Source organism: Neofelis nebulosa, chromosome 9, assembly GCF_028018385.1.
Source record: "Neofelis nebulosa isolate mNeoNeb1 chromosome 9, mNeoNeb1.pri, whole genome shotgun sequence".
In the NCBI taxonomy this organism is placed as follows: Eukaryota; Metazoa; Chordata; class Mammalia; order Carnivora; family Felidae; genus Neofelis; species Neofelis nebulosa.
This window is the reverse complement of record NC_080790.1, coordinates 99,959,268-99,978,270: the sequence shown is the minus strand read 5'-3', so window position 1 is coordinate 99,978,270 and position 19,003 is coordinate 99,959,268. Positions and strand designations below refer to the sequence as shown.

At 44.1% G+C, this 19,003-nt stretch overlaps 1 protein-coding gene across 6 annotated transcripts in view; it reads right to left on the bottom strand.

The window, feature by feature from the left end:
- Nucleotides 1–1,337: 1,337 nt before the first annotated feature.
- Nucleotides 1,338–19,003, bottom strand: part of KIF16B (kinesin family member 16B) — a 292,229-nt gene continuing 274,563 nt past the window's right edge. For 3 of the 6 annotated variants that reach the window (XM_058684830.1, XM_058684835.1, XM_058684832.1), the window contains one exon: nucleotides 1,338–2,648. In XM_058684830.1, the coding sequence (XP_058540813.1) occupies nucleotides 2,490–2,648 (159 nt within the window). In that variant the 3' untranslated portion in view covers nucleotides 1,338–2,489. Of the gene's footprint in view, nucleotides 2,649–11,362; nucleotides 11,456–19,003 lie in introns of all 6 variants that reach the window. The other 3 variants (XM_058684831.1, XM_058684829.1, XM_058684834.1) reach the window with 2 other exon arrangements.

The window sequence follows — 19,003 nt, the reverse complement described above, 5'->3', positions numbered from 1 at the left end:
CTACTTGTGAGTATAAACAAGCTTGGTGTACACATTTTACTATGTAAGCAAGACCTAGGACATGCTAGGTCCTAGGTCCTAAAGAATCCTAAGTTCCTTAGATTTGTCCAACTGACTACAGGAATATTTAGAAGTTGATGGCACCTCAATCTGAATTGATAAAACGGTCATTTTAGCACTACTTTATTTGAGGCACTCGAAGTAAAAAAATCGGTATCTGCTAATTTTCTTTTACTGCTCTCAATCAGTCTAAATTAACAAAGCTTCAATTCTGTCATCCTGACTCTGACATCTGTTTTGTCTACACTCCAGAAACTCCATTATTTGTTTAGGTGAGACTTTTCATTGGCTTTTCAACATTCCCTCATGTTTTATTCAGGTCAAGCTGCCTTTGGGTCTGGTTAGAAGTTTGTATTTCACATCCACACACCAGGGGCTTACCTGGCCCATCCATCAGGAGTAGTTATCCCCCTGCTTGTGACCACGGCTAGAACAGGAAAGAGAGACTATCCTGTGCAGCAGCTTGTTTTCAGATGGGGAGACTGAGGCTCAGAGAGGTGAAATGACCCACAAACACTACAGCCAGCTTTAGCCAGAGCCAGCTAGCACTTGAACTTCAAACTCAATACTGATTACTTAAGAGGAGGATTGGAATCAAAGGGTCTTCTGGCTCCTGCACTGCTCACAAACATGGGTCTGTTTATTCTTGCCATGTTATTATCGTATCCTGTGTCACTTCAGTGAAACGCTTGCCATGAGCCTGGCCTCAGAGACAGGTCCAAAAGGGCAGGGGACAGATTATCTGGTCAGCTGAAGAAAACCATTTAGTTTACTCTGCAAACGAGGGACAATCTGTAGTGTTTTGACTCCTTTTAGATGAATGACCTATGGTTAATTATTATCTCCCAGCTTTATCCTTAAATCTGCAGGTTTAAATTCTCTGGTAGTAATTGCCTCTAAACCTATGCCTGTAATCACTGCTGGAGACAAAAAGCAAGTCTTTCTGTAGCAATTTCTAAATGTCCTCATTTTTGTCATATTAAACTATGATATCTAATTAGTGTAATAATAGTTTTCCCCCTTATTGGGATAATTGCATCTTTAAACATATTTTTCAGGTTGGAGGGCTCAGTTGCACAGGTATATTGTAGAAGACTGAATGCAAACACATTTTGTTACCCATTCATTCGTGGCTTCAAATGTTACTCTAACAGCATCTTCTGCAACACAAATGCTAAATTATACATTCCCGATCTTTCCAAACACGTTAGATAAATTTTTAAACAGACCAGTAGGGATGATCATGTCGCAAACTTAAAATAAACGGTGCTACAGGATAGGTTCTATAACTTCATTTAATATTGATAGCAGCTCAATTTAAATTTTGAAATAGCAAATACCTTTAATAAATTTGGCGTGGATGATTATATATTTTGATACAACTATTGTACAGGCGTGTGTACATATATAAATCTATAGGTAGAATTATATACATTTCAGTATATGCCACATGTTTTTCTACTTACATTTTTCTTCTTAGTAAAACAAAGCAGTTTCATTGTACATGGATGTGCAATGCTACATTAAGTCCTGAGTAATTTTAAGGGATCATTAATAAACTACTGTAAATTCTAGTCTTTCAGCCAAAGATCCAGTAGATTCTGTAACAAAAACGTGAAAAAAAATATTTAAAAATATGCATTCAGCTACGCGCTTGTTTTGTGCTTAGCGGAGAAAGCTCAAGAATGCACAGTAGCCATTTACGTTTAGGAAAATTTCCTCAGATATTCAAGATTAAACATATATCCTGTTTGTGTGGATTTACAGATGTTTTAAGTGATGTCGCCTACATCTAATTTGTCAGGCATGGAAGATTCCAGTCATGATTGGACCATAAATCCCTTTTGCAGAATATGAAATTCTGTGTAAACATCAGTGGTCAGGTATCGTACAAAAGTTCTGACTCAAATGAGGGGAAACGGAAAAAATACAATGAAATCATTTAAAATGCTTCTCGTGGGATACAGCCAGCCATATGGAAGGCATATAAAAAATAAGATATATTTTGGTGGAAGAGGAAACCAGATGAAAGTCATTTCAGGTAGGTCTGGTAAGCCGCACACCCAGTTTGGGAGGTCCCAGGTTGGCTTGGCTCAGGGAGGCCCAAGATAAGCCGGCCACATCCATTTTGCCACAGGGGAAGGCCTCCCGCTGCGAGGAGGAGGGAGCACTATGGGGGAAAAGGCCACGTTCAACGGCAATGGAACAGTAGCAGCTGCCCCGTCAGGGTCACCACCAGCGAAGCGAAACATGCCAGTCCAAAGTCAGGCACCCGGGAGGCCCTGGCGGGGCAGCCGGGGCCGGCTGCTGCACGTCCGGCTGCCACAGGAGGAGGCAGGCCCAGAAGGAGCGTGGGAGGCTGCGGCGCGCCGGGAGGGCCACGTGGACGAGAAGGCACTGCATCGGTGGTTCCTCCGTCACCCCCAGCTCTACCCCGTCCCGTGGCTGCTGTAGTCAAAGACCCCTTTCTTGAAGAACGGTGAGAACTCACAGATGGTGTGTTTGGAAAGAGTCAGCCCCACTTTGTCGATGTGTAGGGGAGACGTCGCGGACTGCAGCATCACGCTGAAGAAGTCCCTGAGGTATTTCTGAGGAAGAGACGGGAGACAAAACGTGGTTAGACGTCATCGTGGGGTGGAGTCAAGGAGAGAGAAGAAATCCCAGAAACAACTTGCCACCCACTTTGGAAGAGCTGTTGCTGCCATTGGAAACAGCACATGGGAATCTGTGTGTCCTTGGCCTTCACCAGACCAACCCAAGGGAATAGAGCCACCACATCCATTACGTGGGTGGCTCTGCTCTCCGGCTCAGGGCAACATGGCCTCAGGTCTACCTGCGGACAATGCCCAGAGAAATGCCAATGTGGTGCCAGGATGGGGGGGTGGGGAAGTGGTCTGATTGCCAACAATAGTGGCATCAGTTAATATCCTATTTTTTAACAGGTCGTTTCCCCCCAACTTACTCGTTAAATAGAAAGCCAATTAAAGGGAGGGGGAAAAAAGGCTAGCCATCTGTAGAATGCTGAATGTGCTGCTCACTAGCATTTTTAAACAGCACTGTAACTGTCTGATTTGGATCCTTTAAAGGAAAAGAAATGCTGGGGACAAGCGGGTCAGTTCCAAGTACTAATATTTACGAGTCATTTTGCAAAACCCATAATCATCAATGAAAAGAAATTCTGACTAAGATTAATTGCTCTGAACCCCCTGCTCTGCCCCTCCCCACGGCTGCACGTGTTTATCACAGCAGTCGCCGCCTTTTCTGGCACCGAGCAAGCAAAGCATGTCTGGGACGAGGATCCGAGATGCCGGGGATGGAATGAGACGTGGGTGCAGGCAGGATGTATTAAAGGAAAAGAGGACACACAGAAATAGTTCATATATTTTAGGTCAGGCAAGTGTTATTTACAAGAGAAAATGGGTAAGCCTAAATCTTTATTACTGCCTCAGCTTATTTCAAAAATATAAATGATCCTATCACAAACTCTGACATTAAACATAATTATTATGGACTTTGAGTAACAAAGAAATTTGTCAGTGAAACACGGCTGAGGCTGAGAAGCAGTGGTTCCCACCAGGGGAGGTCCACCCCGTAGAAGACACACAGCGATGTCTGCAGATGGTTTCGTTACTCTGGGTGGGGGGGTGTGGCGTGCATCTAGGCTCATCCTACGATGCACGGAACAGCCCCATACAAGCATTATTGCCTTCCCAATGTCACTCACGCAACGATTGCGAAAACGCGGCCCAGCAGAAGTGGCATCCAGCTGCCCCTACGAACTGCCGGCCTTAAATTTACTTCTGAAAGAAGACACTCTGCTCAAGGAAAATTCATCAGCTACTTTCTTAAAAGTAATGAGGATTATTAATAATTGACACCGTATAGTAATTTACTTTCTAAAAATCTTCTAACATCTCATTTCTTACTGACGCACACTGTACATTCTTCAAACGGACAATCTGGTGAGTCTTGAACCGTGTGTACACCCGTGAAGCCATCCCCAAAGCAAGAGAACAAAACATTTGTACTGTGCCTCCGCATTTCTGAGCTCACCTCGTTTTATGTTGTTATTGTACTCCACCTAGAATTATCTGCTCTTATTAGTCATAGCCATTTTTGGATGAGGACCCTGTTGTCAGGGAGGTGAGCAAGGCTAGCGATCAGGGGAGGGGACTTGGAAAACAAGGGTTTTTAACTCGGACTCTGTCTTTTTTGTTCAGTATTCCTCACTTACTGGTCTCACGGTAATCTCTCAGGAAAGGAGCTTGAAAGAGCGATCAGGTCGAGGCAAGAAGGTGTCAAAACCAATTGCTGAAAAATGAAGATCTTACACCAGTACTTTTTTGCATCAGGGGCAAAAGGCAAAAGGAACCGGACTTCAACCTCACTGGGGGAAGGGAAGCAGAGAACAGCAACTTTAGAGGGACCCAAAAATCCATCCAACGTGGGTGCGAGTGTCCAACGCAGACCACACCTGCCGGCCGGCCAATCTTTACAATGCGATAAATACACGTGTGCAAACTGACTGTTGTGGGAAGGTCAAGAGGGAAGTGTTTCCAGCAAGGATGAGGAGGAGCTTGTGCACTGGAATGTGGGGCCACAAGTCTGCCACAGTCTAAAGCTCGAACAGAGCTGGGAACAGCCCCTGCTACACGTCTCCCACAGGCCGCACGAGTGTGCAGACTAATGCTCACAACCAGCTTGCCCTGGAGATGAATTCCGACAGAATGGAAGGTATTCAAATCTAGGGACAGATGTTGTATCCGCATTTGTCGTAATTGGTTCACAAAGAGTGGGGGACCTTTAAAGGGCCAGTGGAACCCAAAGGGGGTCATGAAAAGTTAAAGTTAAAAAACACAGATAAAAATAAAGAAAATATTGGAGATACCTTCCCTGCCCGGTCACTGCCATCAAGAGACCAGTAAACTAAACTAGGTGCAGGGAGTGTCTTTTTCTTTAAATGAACTCACTGGCATGTCTCCATGGAAACTGGAGATACAGGGACCTCATTCAACGAATTAGAAACATTATAGGAGAGTTTTTTCATTGCAAAACAAACCTCTGCATTGCAGGATTGGGCAGCTGGGGCTCCCTTTACATAGACTGCTTCCTTGGCCAAAGAAATGCTTTGATTAGAGAGTACTCTTCATAGTCACCTTGAGGTGCTCTGAAGTATCCAAGGGGAGGCAGGGTGGCCTTGGTGCTGTGTCCAGAGCCACGTGCTTGTAGTGGGCCGGCCAACTTCTGGTGAATGACAAAACCAAAGGACTAGGTGTAGGGCTGGGGACCGAAGACAAAACTAAACTCCCAGAAGGTTCCTGAGGTCACAGACAGCATATCCTTCTTCTTTGTAACCACTGCCATGCCTGGCACACTGCTGAGCTTGGGAAAAGTGCCTGGAAAGAACCCTGATGACGGACTCTGGTGAGTTAATTTTTAAAAACTGAGGTGTACCCTGAGAAAACAGCATGCGCACACAGCCTAACGAAGTTTCCAAGACTGGACGTACCTGTGTGAGGAGCACCTAGATAAAAACGAGACAATGTTGCTAGTACCCGGGGGGGCCCTCACACTACTGGAACCACGCAGGACACCCTCTTTTGTGTCTGGCCTCCTGTGCGTAACACAAAGCTTGGGAGATTTGCTCACCCTGTTGGGCATCCTTGTAGTTTGCTCATGATCATGGCTGTATAGTATTCTGCATGTGCACATGCCCACTGACTGTCTTTTGCAGAGAGTCCAGCAACGGTGACTAGTTTGATTCTTCTCTCTGAGCTCTTCCTCAGTGATAAAATCTGCCTCTACATAACGTGGTGTCTGGTGAATCAAGTTTATCACTCTTTCTCCAATAAAAAAGTTTCCCTTTAGGATTTGAGGCTCAGGCCTAGATCAGCCAATGAACTAGAACTCGATCTTTGCATATATTTAATATACGTTATAATTATACATAAAATACATATTTAAATATACACATATTTACATTAGTAATTTTTGTGGCTTGGGCTTACCATGTTTTCTATGGCATCTGTGGCTGAAGGGAGAAAATGAGAGTCCTTCCTGTCAAGGCTAGCCCTCCCTGCTATGTGAAAAATAAGTCCAGGGGCCAAGCTGTATCCCCAGGGCAGTGCACTTTATAAAAAAGTATTACAAAAATTGAAGGACATTAGGAGTTTAAGTGGCTTATCAGGGTCAGAAGGGCAAAGTAGGAAAAGGATTTGTGAAATCCAATATCAAGTTTCTGTTTCTTTCACATGGCATTTTCTCCATTAAAAAAAAAAGAAGAAACAAAAGTAGACGTATTTAAATCTGTTGCTGTTCGGGACCACAGAGGGCCGGTAACCCCTCCCCGCCGTGGGGGTGGGCATCTCACCTGAGTCCTTGCTTCATTCAACTCTCGGATCAGGGCCAATGAGAATAGATGGTTATATCCTCAGAGGTTGCACAACATTTCGGCCCTGCCTCATCCTGGTACTTGGAGGATGTAGGTCAGATTAAACCAAATCCTTTTTCAATTAAGATTGCAAACCCATAGTACAGAGCAAGAAGGGGTCTGGGACAGGGTCTGAGTATGAGTGATTGCAGGAAAGGGCAGGGGCCAAAGGGGGCCCTGAGAGATGGAGGGGCCGGCTGGAGGAGGGTGAGAGAGGAAGTTTTGGGATGGAAGGGAGAACAGAAGCCACAGGGGAGAGAAGGCAAATAGCACAGCAATATTGGAGATCAAACTCTGTGAGTCATGTATTGATTTGGCAAAAAAAAAAAAAAAAAAAAAAAAAAAAGATTTAAGAAATATATGAGACATTTATCTAGGTTATTTACTTTTTGCTACTTGGACTAACACTAAAGTATAAGGTGTTTTCTTATTGATACTTTCAGAAAATCAGGCTTAGATGGCAGATCTTGAACGCACATTTCAGTACTGAACAGAGTACCTTGATTCCATAAAGTGCCTTTTTTCTACAGTCCGTGGGAATATCTTATTATGTTTTAATTTTTTTTTAATGTTTATTTATTTATTTATGAGCAAGCACAAGCGGGAAGAGGGGCAGAGAGAGAGGGAGACACAGAATCTGAAGCACGCTCCAGCCTCTGAGTTGTCAGCCCAGAGCCCGACGCAGGACTCAAACCCACAAACAGTGAGATCATGACCTGAGCCAAAGTCAAACACTTAACCGACTGAGCCACCCAGGTACCCCTCTTATTATTTTTTAAAGTCAATCCATGCAAAGGCAATGAGCAGGGGTAGACGAAACTGGGAGAGACCACCCCATGGGTGTGTTCCAAATGGAAATGTTAAATAGGCATGTGCTTTTAATCTCCACCTCCAAATAAGACAAAATCCTGAGGGGACCAGGAGCTTTTCAAGAGAAGGCCGAAAGACCACAGGAAAGACGAGGACACACAGGTTGTTCGAGACACCTACATCAGGCTCCTGACCTCTCCTTTCCAAAGGAAAGTGGTCAACTCATACCTGCCAAGACCACTCTGAGTATTTCCTGAGGACTGTCTCCCATGTACACACAACAGTCTGACCAGCTGCCATCTTGTTGCTCTTACGAAGAGGCCAGTTATCAACGGCATGTAATGTTCTAGGCACAGTGAGAACATTTCATGGTATATCTCATTTACTTACCACAAGAACTATTTATGAAATAGCTATTTATGAAGTAGGGACACTGCATGGGACCAATCTGCCAGATGAAGAAACTGAGGACCAAGAGGCTTAAGTAATACCCCAAAGGTCATGAAGCACAGAGGTGGGAATAGCAGATACATACCCACATCTTTCAGCCCTAGAGGCTGGGTCTCAATCACCAGCCTGCTGTCCAGCGTCTACCATCCCCGTTTTATCCTGTTGGGCCTCCCATGTCCTGAGCACTGTTGTCTCTCACCAGGCAAGGTTGTCTACACTGAGCCAGATATGCTGCCTTTTCCAGGCCTGAGGCTGCTCTCAGAGACAGGGGGCCTCTGGATTCTCTAGAGTTAATGTTCCATACAAACATGAGAAAAAGACCTCTAGCTGTGAGCCTTATACTCTTCTCCACAGAGTCCAATGTAACTCTGTTCATGCTCTGATATCTTCCTTACAGAGCCTTGGTGAGCACTGGCCATGTTTTGACTGGCCGGCTTCCTTTTCCCTTCCCTAATAGCACTCAGATTCCCTTCTGAAAAAACAGCTTTCCCTTCTTTGGGGGTTGGTTATCTAGCTGACTTATGGCAGAGGGCTGGTGAGTTTTTCCCATTCATATTCTGGGATGGGCACCTCACTGCCAAAGAGCTACTGGAGATACCACTTGGAATCTGCTGGAATCGATCTCTTATTGACTTCACAGCCACTGCCATAGAGCATTTATAAGAGTGTAAGAAATTCAGGGACCTCTCTCACAGAGGGGCAGCTCCAGGAGAGACTTTGGTCGGGCATTTCCCAAGCCTGGGAGTGGAGAAGTCCATTTGCTTACAATGTGGCCCCAGTGATTTTCTACTGTTTGCAAACAAGTTAACGGACATTAACTCCGGAGCACTGGTAGGTAGTAGGTGCCAGTCAAGATCAGAGGAAACCTTCCACCTATACCATATCCAAGCCCCTGGGCTGTGGGGGGTGTAGTCTGTAGTCACATCAAGATCTGCCCAAATCACCCTTCTCTCACTCCTAGGAGGCTTTAGTGACTAACATTTTTGATGGGTCAGTGCATCCTAGTGGTACATCCCTGGCCAAGCATTTACCTGGAAAGCTCCTGCCCAAAGCCTGATATATACACGCAGGCCAATCTTCAAAATTCCAACACCATTTCAAAATACAACAACTAAATATTATTAATCTTTTGAACCAAAACACAGGCTAATATGGTCTACTGGCTGTGTTAATGAGTTCTGAAAGGTGAAGCACACTCCCTACAGCAATACAGGGTAATTCAGCAAGAATTTAGTCAATTATTTTAGAGCTTTAGCCTGGTACCTCAATCGATACATTGCATGAGGAAAAAATTGAAAATATAATGTGCTGCTACATGCTATTTTCATTTTTATTTCATTCTTGATGAAGGTCATTTTGTTAACATGATTCATATGTGCCCTACAATATAATTTTAGGCTCTGCTCTAGCTGAAAGGAAAAGTACTTAAGTTACCGGAACAACCTAGCTAAAAGCTGGCCTTACGATGGCCTCTGCTGGCTTGTTCTTTTCAATTCTGGAGTTTCTGGATGAAACATTAGTCTGTTGGGACCGACCATATGCTCCATAGTCCTTCCAGGCAAAAACCTGCATGATCAGCAGGGAGTTCGATAGTGTGGCCCTTCTCATCTTGCAGCCATTTCCTTTCAGGTCTGGGATCTGGAAAGGAGGGAAGATGAAGTGGTATCCAAACTCAGCAAACTATGTGAACAAGGGAGTAAGTAAGGCTAGCATGTGCAGGGCTCTGTGTGGGGAACAGCAGGACTTGAAGGAGAATGTGGAAGGCCCGGATGCTGGATTTGGATCTTCAGGCACTTTGTACAAAACGCTTACCAGTTCATGAGCTCCCATGACCCCTAAGACATGCTGAGGTGGAGGAGGACAGGTATGTGAATCCTGTTTACAGATGAGGAAACTGAGATCCCAAGAGGCAGTGGCTTAGCCAATGTCAACAGACTATAGAAGCTGACAAACAACTTGGTCTTTAAATTCAGGAGAAAGTCAGATGGCTTAATGTCACTTACAAGGTGCAATCCCTTAAGCCTGAAAGGTAATGAGTAAATGTGCATGTAAACACAGCCCTTCTCTTTAGGGATCTCCATACCATGCAGACTCTCAGAATTTACTGTGTGTGAGTGTGTGTGTGTGTGTGTGTGTGCGCATGTGCACACGCACGCACGCATAGAGAACACGTGGGAATAAGAGGGCTTCAGAAGCGTTTCAAAGATCTTACCTTATTTTTTGGCTCCCTTCCTTCTGCTTTAATGCTCAGGGGGATAAAGTCATGACTATTTTAGGTTACTAAAAAGCTTGCTTTAACAGGGCTCATGACTGTAAGTGTAGTCTGCTGCTCATTTCACAGGCATGCACCACCCAGCTGTGCCACTCTCATGATTTCCCCAGCCATCTCATTGTTGTGGAGCCCCTTCATCTCACAAAATTTTAACATAAATTCGTAATGTAATTTAAAGTTATTGAAATTATTAAAACGTACTTTAAAAATGTAGTAGGGCCTTATCCACCTTTCCACTGTGACATATTAACAGGGAAGACAGCTCACTGGAATTCATTTCCAGAAGCCATTAGCCAGGGCGGCAGCTTAAAGATAACGATCAGTCTAATAAGACTTAGAGGTTTCATTTACCTTGTAGCACTTGGAAAATTCATCCTTGACTGATGGGTTCCAAAGACCAATCAAGTGGGGATGGAGACATGCTGGGATATTTCTAGACATGAGAGGTCTGGTCACCACTGGCCATGGATCATGAATCAACCCCCTACCAGTGGGGTCAATATTCACTCACTCAAGTCTTCCCAGTTCTAAACTCTCATAAATTCTAGTCGACACCTTTATCTGGCTATTTTAGGGATCCTAAAATTTGTCTCCACTGGATCAAAAATGCTGGGTTCCTTTCCTGACATGGTCCTAAATGTCCTCTACACTCTGATGAAATTAGGATGGTTTAATTCAAGCAACTCATCCATCCACCACAGTTACCACACACCTGCCCTACATGGAGCAGCGTGCCAAGCACTGGGTGTCCAATGTTGACTAAAACAGACACTGAGCCTGTGCTGAAAAGGAGCCTGGGCCGCCCTGCACAATCTCCTCATTGTCCAGAATCCTTCATCTAAATCCTACTTGTCTTCTGAGGACTGGATCAAGGTTTGTTCTTCGTTGGCTCCTCTTGAGACTTCATTCATGCACCCAACAAATATTTACTGAGAGCTTTCTATATGTCATGCTGCTGAGGAGTCAGTAGTGAATAAGGTCAGTTCTCATCTTGAGTCACATGCAGGCATTCCAGGGACTTGGGACAAGTAAAGCTCTGATTAAAATATGGAATGAGATGATTTTGGAGTACATAGAAAAGGCATCCAGCCTAGTCCTGGGAACTGGTGACATTTCTGCCAAGAGCTGAAGGATGAGTAAGAATCAGACAGGTAGAGATACTTGTGGAAGATACTGTAGAAGCCTATTCCCAGCAGTGGGGGGGGGGGGGGGGGGATGTGCAAAGCCTCATGGTGACAATGAACAGCTTGGGGTCCCACCAAGAGTCCAGCATGGCTGGACCACACACTATGTGGGGTTCATTTAGTGCGGGGGACACACTTCTGGAATGTACTGCTCACTGGATCGGCTCTCCAATGGTCCTCATGTTGCAGTTTCTTCACTGTGCTCCAACAGCATCTCTTCTCTCTGATCCATGGATCCTGCCAGGCCTTCTGTTTTCCAAGAGAAAACACTGGAAGTAAAGCTGACAGTGAAGGAGTCACCTTGCAGGCTTCGGTGCCCCATCTGAGCCCAGTCCTCAGTGGAACCATGATCAGAATACAGCCATGTAAGTGGCCTGACATGATACCTGACATTTGGAAAAGATGAACCACTTGGACAAGCCCTGGCCAAATTCCAGAACCACAGCATCACAAGCAATAAAGTGGTGGCTGCTTTAAGGAAGTTAAGTTTTGGGGTAGTTTATTACATGGTGATAGATAATCACAATAGATATGTGTGGGAAGAAGGTAAGGGATGAGAGAGTCAATGAAATTAGTCAAAGCAGAATAGAAAAGTCTCATTGGTTTTTATTTATAATTTATGACTAGCCATACATCACAGTCCATGCTACTAACCTTTTCCAACCTTTTTAGTATTTCTAATGAATAATTCTATCTTAGCAGGTACTTCTTTTCTATCCATCCTAGGTTTTAAAGTAAATACTTGAAATAAGTAGCCATCATTTGAAATATGGCATTTATTTCTTGATTTTATAGAGAATTCTGAGAGCTCCCAGTTAAAATTCATCAGGGTGAAAATGTTAGTCTGTGATTACAGAATTGGAACTATTCATTACAGCTATTCAGAGAATCTTCTTTATGAGCTTAATGACATAAGCATATTGTATTGAATTATTATGGTACTGCATCAATTGGACTCATAAATTTAATATACTCAGTCTGGTTCACATATTCTAATAAAATCCAGTAAGCTTTAAACATTTTATAAGGAATGTGCATTTAAAGTCATGTGATATTCAGTTTTTACAGGTTGGCGTTCCTGCTTAGGGTAAGAAGCGAGCTTCAATGATCTCGACCACCCGGCCTGGTAGACCAGCAAGCTTGGGGGGAGACACCCCGCCCCCAGACAAACAGGCCACATTAGAAAGCCCCAAATCCATCAGCTCAGGCTGTGAAGTTGGTTGAGCTTTTCTCTAGAACCCAAGTCGGTATCAGGCCCATCTTTTCGGCTCACGAAGGGAAGAGAGCAACTAGCTGAGGCTGCATCTTGAGCCGTGAGCAATGGCATGTCAGCTGTAAGGGAGCAGGCAAATCCGCTTCCAGGCAGTCTGACAGGCCCCCTTCTCAACCTCATTCGGCTGAAGCAAAATACGGGAGGACAGACGCTGTGGAGAAGCGCAGTTTCCAGGGCTCGCTCTGGTTCTTTGACTTTTGTTTACTGGATCTAGGTTAAGAGATTGGTAAGGATCCCACACACAGCAACTGTCTCTGCATCCAGGCGGGGAGGGCGGAAGAGGACCTGGCCATGTGGACCACATGACTGCTGGAGCCCTACCCTTGCACTGTGAGCCACGTCCTGGGCACCCAGTCACACAGCAGCCAGCACGCTGGGCACGGGGGGCATTACCATGCTGGGGTCCAGATTAAGTCGTGAAACTCTCCTGCACCTCACTATCCTCATCTGATTAGAATGCTTTTTAAATCAGAAGATGAAATGAGAGGTCTGTCAGGTGCTAGGGGCAGGGCCCAAGTCACAGCATGCATTTATTAAGTAGGTGACATTATTATCTACACAGCTTTGTCCTTGCGGAGTTAATCTGCAAATATAATCATTTTCTCCTCTTTTAGATGTTTCAGGGCACGTGGGCTTAAAATGTGTTAGTATTTAATGCTTTAATGTTTTCCCCTTCAAAGGAAAATGGAAGACAACAGTCTGGAATGGTTTTTTTCCAAAGTCACCTCATATCAGATACTGGCAGACCCTTTATTTCAAAAATTGCTTTAAAGTAAGAAAGAGTTAATGTGTTTCTCAAAATGGGGAATCATGTTCATATGTTTAAAAATATAGGCTACACCAGGTAAATTAACTATGCCCCCAAAGCTCATTTTAAGATATAGTTTGGATACTGAGATTCTGAAAAATGCTATCTGGGGAAAGAAAGAACTATTCTCTGTGTCTCAGCTCACGATTCCTTCTCGCACCATCTACATCTTCAAAGAGGTTCTTGACATTATGAGGGGGATGACTGCTCCAAATGGCCAGTGTGACTGACAGACTTTCAAATGAGAATCTCATTGTGTGGTACCTCTTGGCTATAATATACTTAAACTCAAATTCAAAGAAACCTCAAATTCAAAGGTCCCCAAAAGCTTAAGAATCAAGATGTAGTTGCGCATTCATTACTGGCATCCCAAAGTCTCCCTCTTAGTAGAAGCCCAAGCACCGGGACACGGCATGACGCTTCAGGGACCCCCCACGTGACCATCTTGCTCCTCTCTACCATCCGTGCCTGTGGTTGAGCAGGACCATCCCCCCCTTTTATGTCTGACCTGAGGTCACTTCTGTATTGATGGCAAGTTTCCTCAGGCTGGCCTTGTACTGGGCCATCCCTGAATACCAATGAGTCCCTGAATTCCAGGGCAAGAGGGTCAGCTCTCGAGACTAGGAGGGAAGACCCACTGCCCCTTTTTTGTTCTCTGGACGAGGGGCTCCTGATGATCCCTGTGAGGCTATTTGCCTTCAGAATATCTCCCTGCCTTGGGAGTTATTCCTCAGTGTCCACCCACTGCCCTAGGTCCCAGGAGGGAGCCATGGTCATGCCCTAGGTGTGATTAGGCCTGTGGCCCTGAGCGGTGGGCCTGTGACCCCACCCCACGGAGAGGATTAGCTGAGGATCTGGATTATCCACACCGATGATCCCTTTCACTGGGGACAATGATGGAGGCTTGACTATGTCGGGGAGGCTGGAGGCAGGGAGAAAACCCAGACCAAACCTTCTCTCATATAACATCTCTAATTCTAAAAAAAGGATGGGGTAGGTGTAGATTTTTAATAATTCCTTCACCAAACAGGTATCATCCACACAATTAAGTATCTAAGTTGAAAAATATATACATTGAAAACATGTACCTCCTGCACAGCACTTTGCTCATAAAAGACACGGTCTATTAGGTACCTGATGCAATGAATCTTAGGTTAATATTAAATGTTAATAAATCCTGCTGAACAATGAGAAGCCTGGGTTTCTCTCTTTCAGATCTTCCCTTGCAGCAAAATTTCACAGATTTATAGTATCTTCTCTCTTCTGAACAAAGGAAGTTTACTAAATTACTGTAGAGAAGGAGTCTATCAAATCTTAACTTATGCTTCAAAGCCAAACTTTAGAAACTCTTCAAACTGTCCTTGGCCTCTGTCCAAATCTGAAAAGTTGCTGCAGAAGAGAAGTTGGAAAGGTTGCCCGTTGGGCAGGGGATGAAGCACGTGCTTCCTTGGATACTCGTGTCTGGCCCTGTTCCCCACAACGAACCTGAGCCTGTGGGAGCAACAGTCTTTCAGCTGTCACAACTTTTAGCACTCGAGATTGTTCTCAGCTGAGAGGCACTGAAAGCAATGTGGTACAAGTTAAAACAGAGTCCTGGCAAAATGTGGAAAGAAGATCGTACAGATGAAAGGGAAATCACACCAGCCGGGGGATCGCGGAGAAAGCGATGGGGCCATTAAATCTAAGAAATAATGGGCTAATTTGGGCTAATTTGACATCCAGTTTCTGTCATAAGGAAACTGCCTTCCAAAGTAAGAAATGTCAGTTTGTACTGACTGAGCTATGACTTGGATTGCCCAGAGTCTTTCGAGTAAGAAATTGCAAATAAATGTAATGTTGGGGACTAGAAGATAAATAAGCAGCAGAAGTGGCAAAGAGAAGGTGAATCAGCAGCAAACAGACACCAAAATGCATAAATACCCCAGCCTACGGAGATGGTTAGGGCAGATGGTTATCTTGCTGCTCATAGCACTTTATCCACAGAGCTCGGAAATAAAAGCTCCAGAATCCACTGGGGCTTTGTTTCCAGCAGGCTAAAAAATCCACCGAGAAAAGGGTGATGGCTTCATTTACTGCCATTTTCAACTCTGATTAGCAAATGCTTGCTTGATTTTCGTAGGAGTTTCTCAATTTTACTTATAAATACTATGAAACAGGTGATCTCAATTAGGAAACAAATTAGGCAAAGTGTTAATTTTTCTTTCTTTTTTTTTTTTTTTTTGGTTGCCTGGAATCAATATTATATATGTAAATGTAACCGCATTGCAGTGAATTCCTGGGAACAGAAATAAGCCTATCTAAAAATGGACGGGAGCTTTACACAGGCAAACAATAAAGACAAAATGTTGAGTGAAACTGGGACAAACTGATGTTCTTACCCGTTTCTTTCTCCCAAGTATCATCTCAAAGGACTGCAACATGTGCTATGATTCATTACTGTTATGAAATATAAGCAACACACACAGAAAAAAAAAGGGGATCATCCAAGGGGGGGAAAAAAAAAACTACCTGAATTCTAAAATAAAGATAGTTCCAGAAGCAACAAAGGACAGTACAGAAGTTCACTGGCAAAGGCCACAGTGAGCACCTTTAATAAAAGCACAATTTACTTGGAAAACAAATCTAAATAAATGGAGTGAAAGGAATCAAAGCATCTTCAAGAAAGCCTAATTCAAATTTATAAAAGAGAAAGGGTGACTGCCAGATGTTGATATAAACAGTGAGCTGAGAACCAGCAGAGACTGGACAAAGTGGTTCTTTTTTTTAAGTTTTATTTTTTCAATTTATTTTGAGAAAGAATGAGTGGGGGGAGAGAGAGAGGGGGACAGAGAGAGAGAGACAGAGAGAGAAGAGAGAAGAGAGAAGAGAGAAGAGAGAAGAGAGAGAGAGAGAGAGAGAGAGAGAGAGAGAGAATCCCAAGCAGGGATTGGGATTCAGTGCAGAGCCGCACTTGGAGCTTGAACTCACCAACTGTGAGATGATGACCTGAGGTGAAGTCAAGAATCAGCCGCTTAACCGACTGAGCCACCCAGGCGTCCCAAGAGAAATTGGTTCTTAAAATAAACAGACACACAAGAAGAATTCTGTGTATGTCTTCTGGGCTATTGCAACAAAAGGAATGTATGACAAGGAGCTATACAGATGTCAATGGAAATAAATATAACTGATCATTTCAGGAAGAAGCTAGGCCTTCAGGCTTGTAACAGCATGAGAAGGTGCAAAAGTAATAAGCACAATGTTAAAACAAGGTCAGGAAGAATGAAAAGGATCGTGTTGTGCAGTGCTTCGCAAACACTTTGCGGAGAAGGACCAACTGATGGAGGGAGGGGGGAGGAGAAAGAGACAGAAAGAAATGGCAAATATAAGAGACAGGAAAATTCAAGGAGGACAAGACCAGGGGATCAACACAAACAAATGGTATTCCAGAAAGAAATAAGAGGAAAAACCCTGACAGGAGGAAATCATCACAAAAATCTCCTAGAAAGAAATAAAGGACATGAGAGAGAATGTACATGGAACAACCAGCAGAACTGAGGGGCTGTTCACCAAAGTAGAACCAGGAAAGCTCAGAACCCTGGGTACAGACAGAGCTTTTGTAAGGGTCAGAGAAGTATTACGTCACATACAGAGGACCAAAAATCAAAATGGTGGGTCACCTGGGTAGCTCAGTCGGTTCAGTGTCCAACTCTTTGTTTCAGCTTAGGTCTCGATCTCATAGTTCATGGGTTTGAGCCCCATGTCGGGCTCCACGCTGATGATGCAAAAGCCTGCTTGGGATTCTCTGCCTCCCTCTCTCTGTCTCTGCCCCTCCCCCACTTGCACTGTCTCTCTCAAGATAAACTTTCAAAATTAAAAAAAAAAAAAAAAAAAGGAAGCAATACACAAATGCAATTTTAGTTTGTAAGAAAACACCAAAAGGTATCGCAAGGGTTGCTGCAAGGGAAAGGGGAATGGAATGCCCAGGATGCAGAAAACTGCTTTCCAGGAAAGCCTAGTACAATTATTTGAGCATACCCATAATTGGCACTGATTTTTAAAAAAGTTTTAAAATCTCTCTCTCATTGGAAAAATGGTCAGAAGGAATATATGCCCAACTGTAAGAGCAATGACCTCTGGGCAAGTGCCTCTATTTGAGACCCTGTGAAAGCAGAGACAGAGGGAGATTATATACAGATGATCTTGGATGCAGAGGTAAAGGGGAGGGAAAGTCAGAGTGGGAAAAGGAGGTGGCCAGTAGAGGGCTGTCGATGCACAGGTTACTGTCCAGGGCAGCACTTGGTCCTGCTGGGGACCCTTCGAGAGACATGTAGACTATGCTTCTGAGTCATCTGTAATGACGGGAGGCAGGCACATTTATCCATAACTTCGTCTCTTACTGTTTGCGGCAGGCCTCACTTCCCTCTAACCAGTAGGCTGCAGCCTGAGGGAGAGAGGGAGAGAGGGAGAGAGCGAGCGAGCCCTGGGGCGCTGTAGCACATAGTACGGCTTTTCTCCAGGGCCGTGGCCAGAACCATGGGAAAGTCAAAGGGTCACAGAACAGCACACAGCATGTGTTTGCTACAGGATGGGGCTGGGGTTGGTGGTGATTAAGGGGGATCCCAGCTTTAGATGTGAAGAGAGAGTCCTTTGCTTAGTGCTCCCTGCTAACCAGCTTGGGAAGCCAGCCAGGGTGATGGGGGTGGGGTTGGGTGGGGGTCGTCTTTGCTCTTGGCTCCAGCAGCTTTCTTCCCTCCCCAGCATTTTTCTTAGTCTTCAGCATTTTTGGTTTTCTGATGAGGACTTTTTGATTCACAGAAACCTTACTCGTTATCTTCTTAGGGATGAACAAGCATTTTTAAAGAATTTAAAATGCAAGTTTTATTGCAACCTTAGGTGATAAGACTGAGGTGACTGTGGCTCATGCACTGGGCTTAAGTCAGTTCATGGTCAGAATGATTCCAGAACATTCAGAAGATAAAGAGCTACAAATTAGCTCCCAGCCTGCCCCATATCTTAGCTAACATCCACTGGGCTGGACTGTGGCATCGCCCCAGGAGCAAGCTGGAATGGCGGCCAGCACTAAGGGAACTGGGCCATGCTGCCATCATTTCCAGGAACTCCTGTGTTGCATGTTTTTACAACAAGAACAGATTTTTATTTTATACGAATACTTCCATGTATCTATACACAATACTGAATTATATCTATTGACATCTCCATATACATCTATAATCTATTTCTAGATTATACCTATATAACTATATTTATAGCTATGCCTATATCTGTATAATATAATCTATAATTAAATCTATTAACTATATCTTATACCACATTTTATTTTATAATAATATCTTAATGTATGAGGAATTTCCTCCTCCAATGAGTCTTAACAAGATTGTTAACTGCATGTAAAACAATACAGGCAGGGGGCACTAAATGGTCACCTGACAGTGCCTGGAAGGGACTAAGAACCTTAGGGTGGGGGTTGGGGCCATTCTTTGATTTACACCAAGGGGGAAGAGAAAAATTAGTAGCCTCTGGCAGACATGAGCAAGCATAACCCAATAAGCAGGGATACTAGCAGAAATTGATGATACAAACATGTCACTATCATATATGGGATTCAAAATGGTCACTGATTCCAAAACAATCAAAAACATTTTTTTTAACGTTTATTTATTTTTTAGACTTAGGGAGAGACCGAGGACGAGCAGGGAAGGGGCAGAGAAGGTGGGAG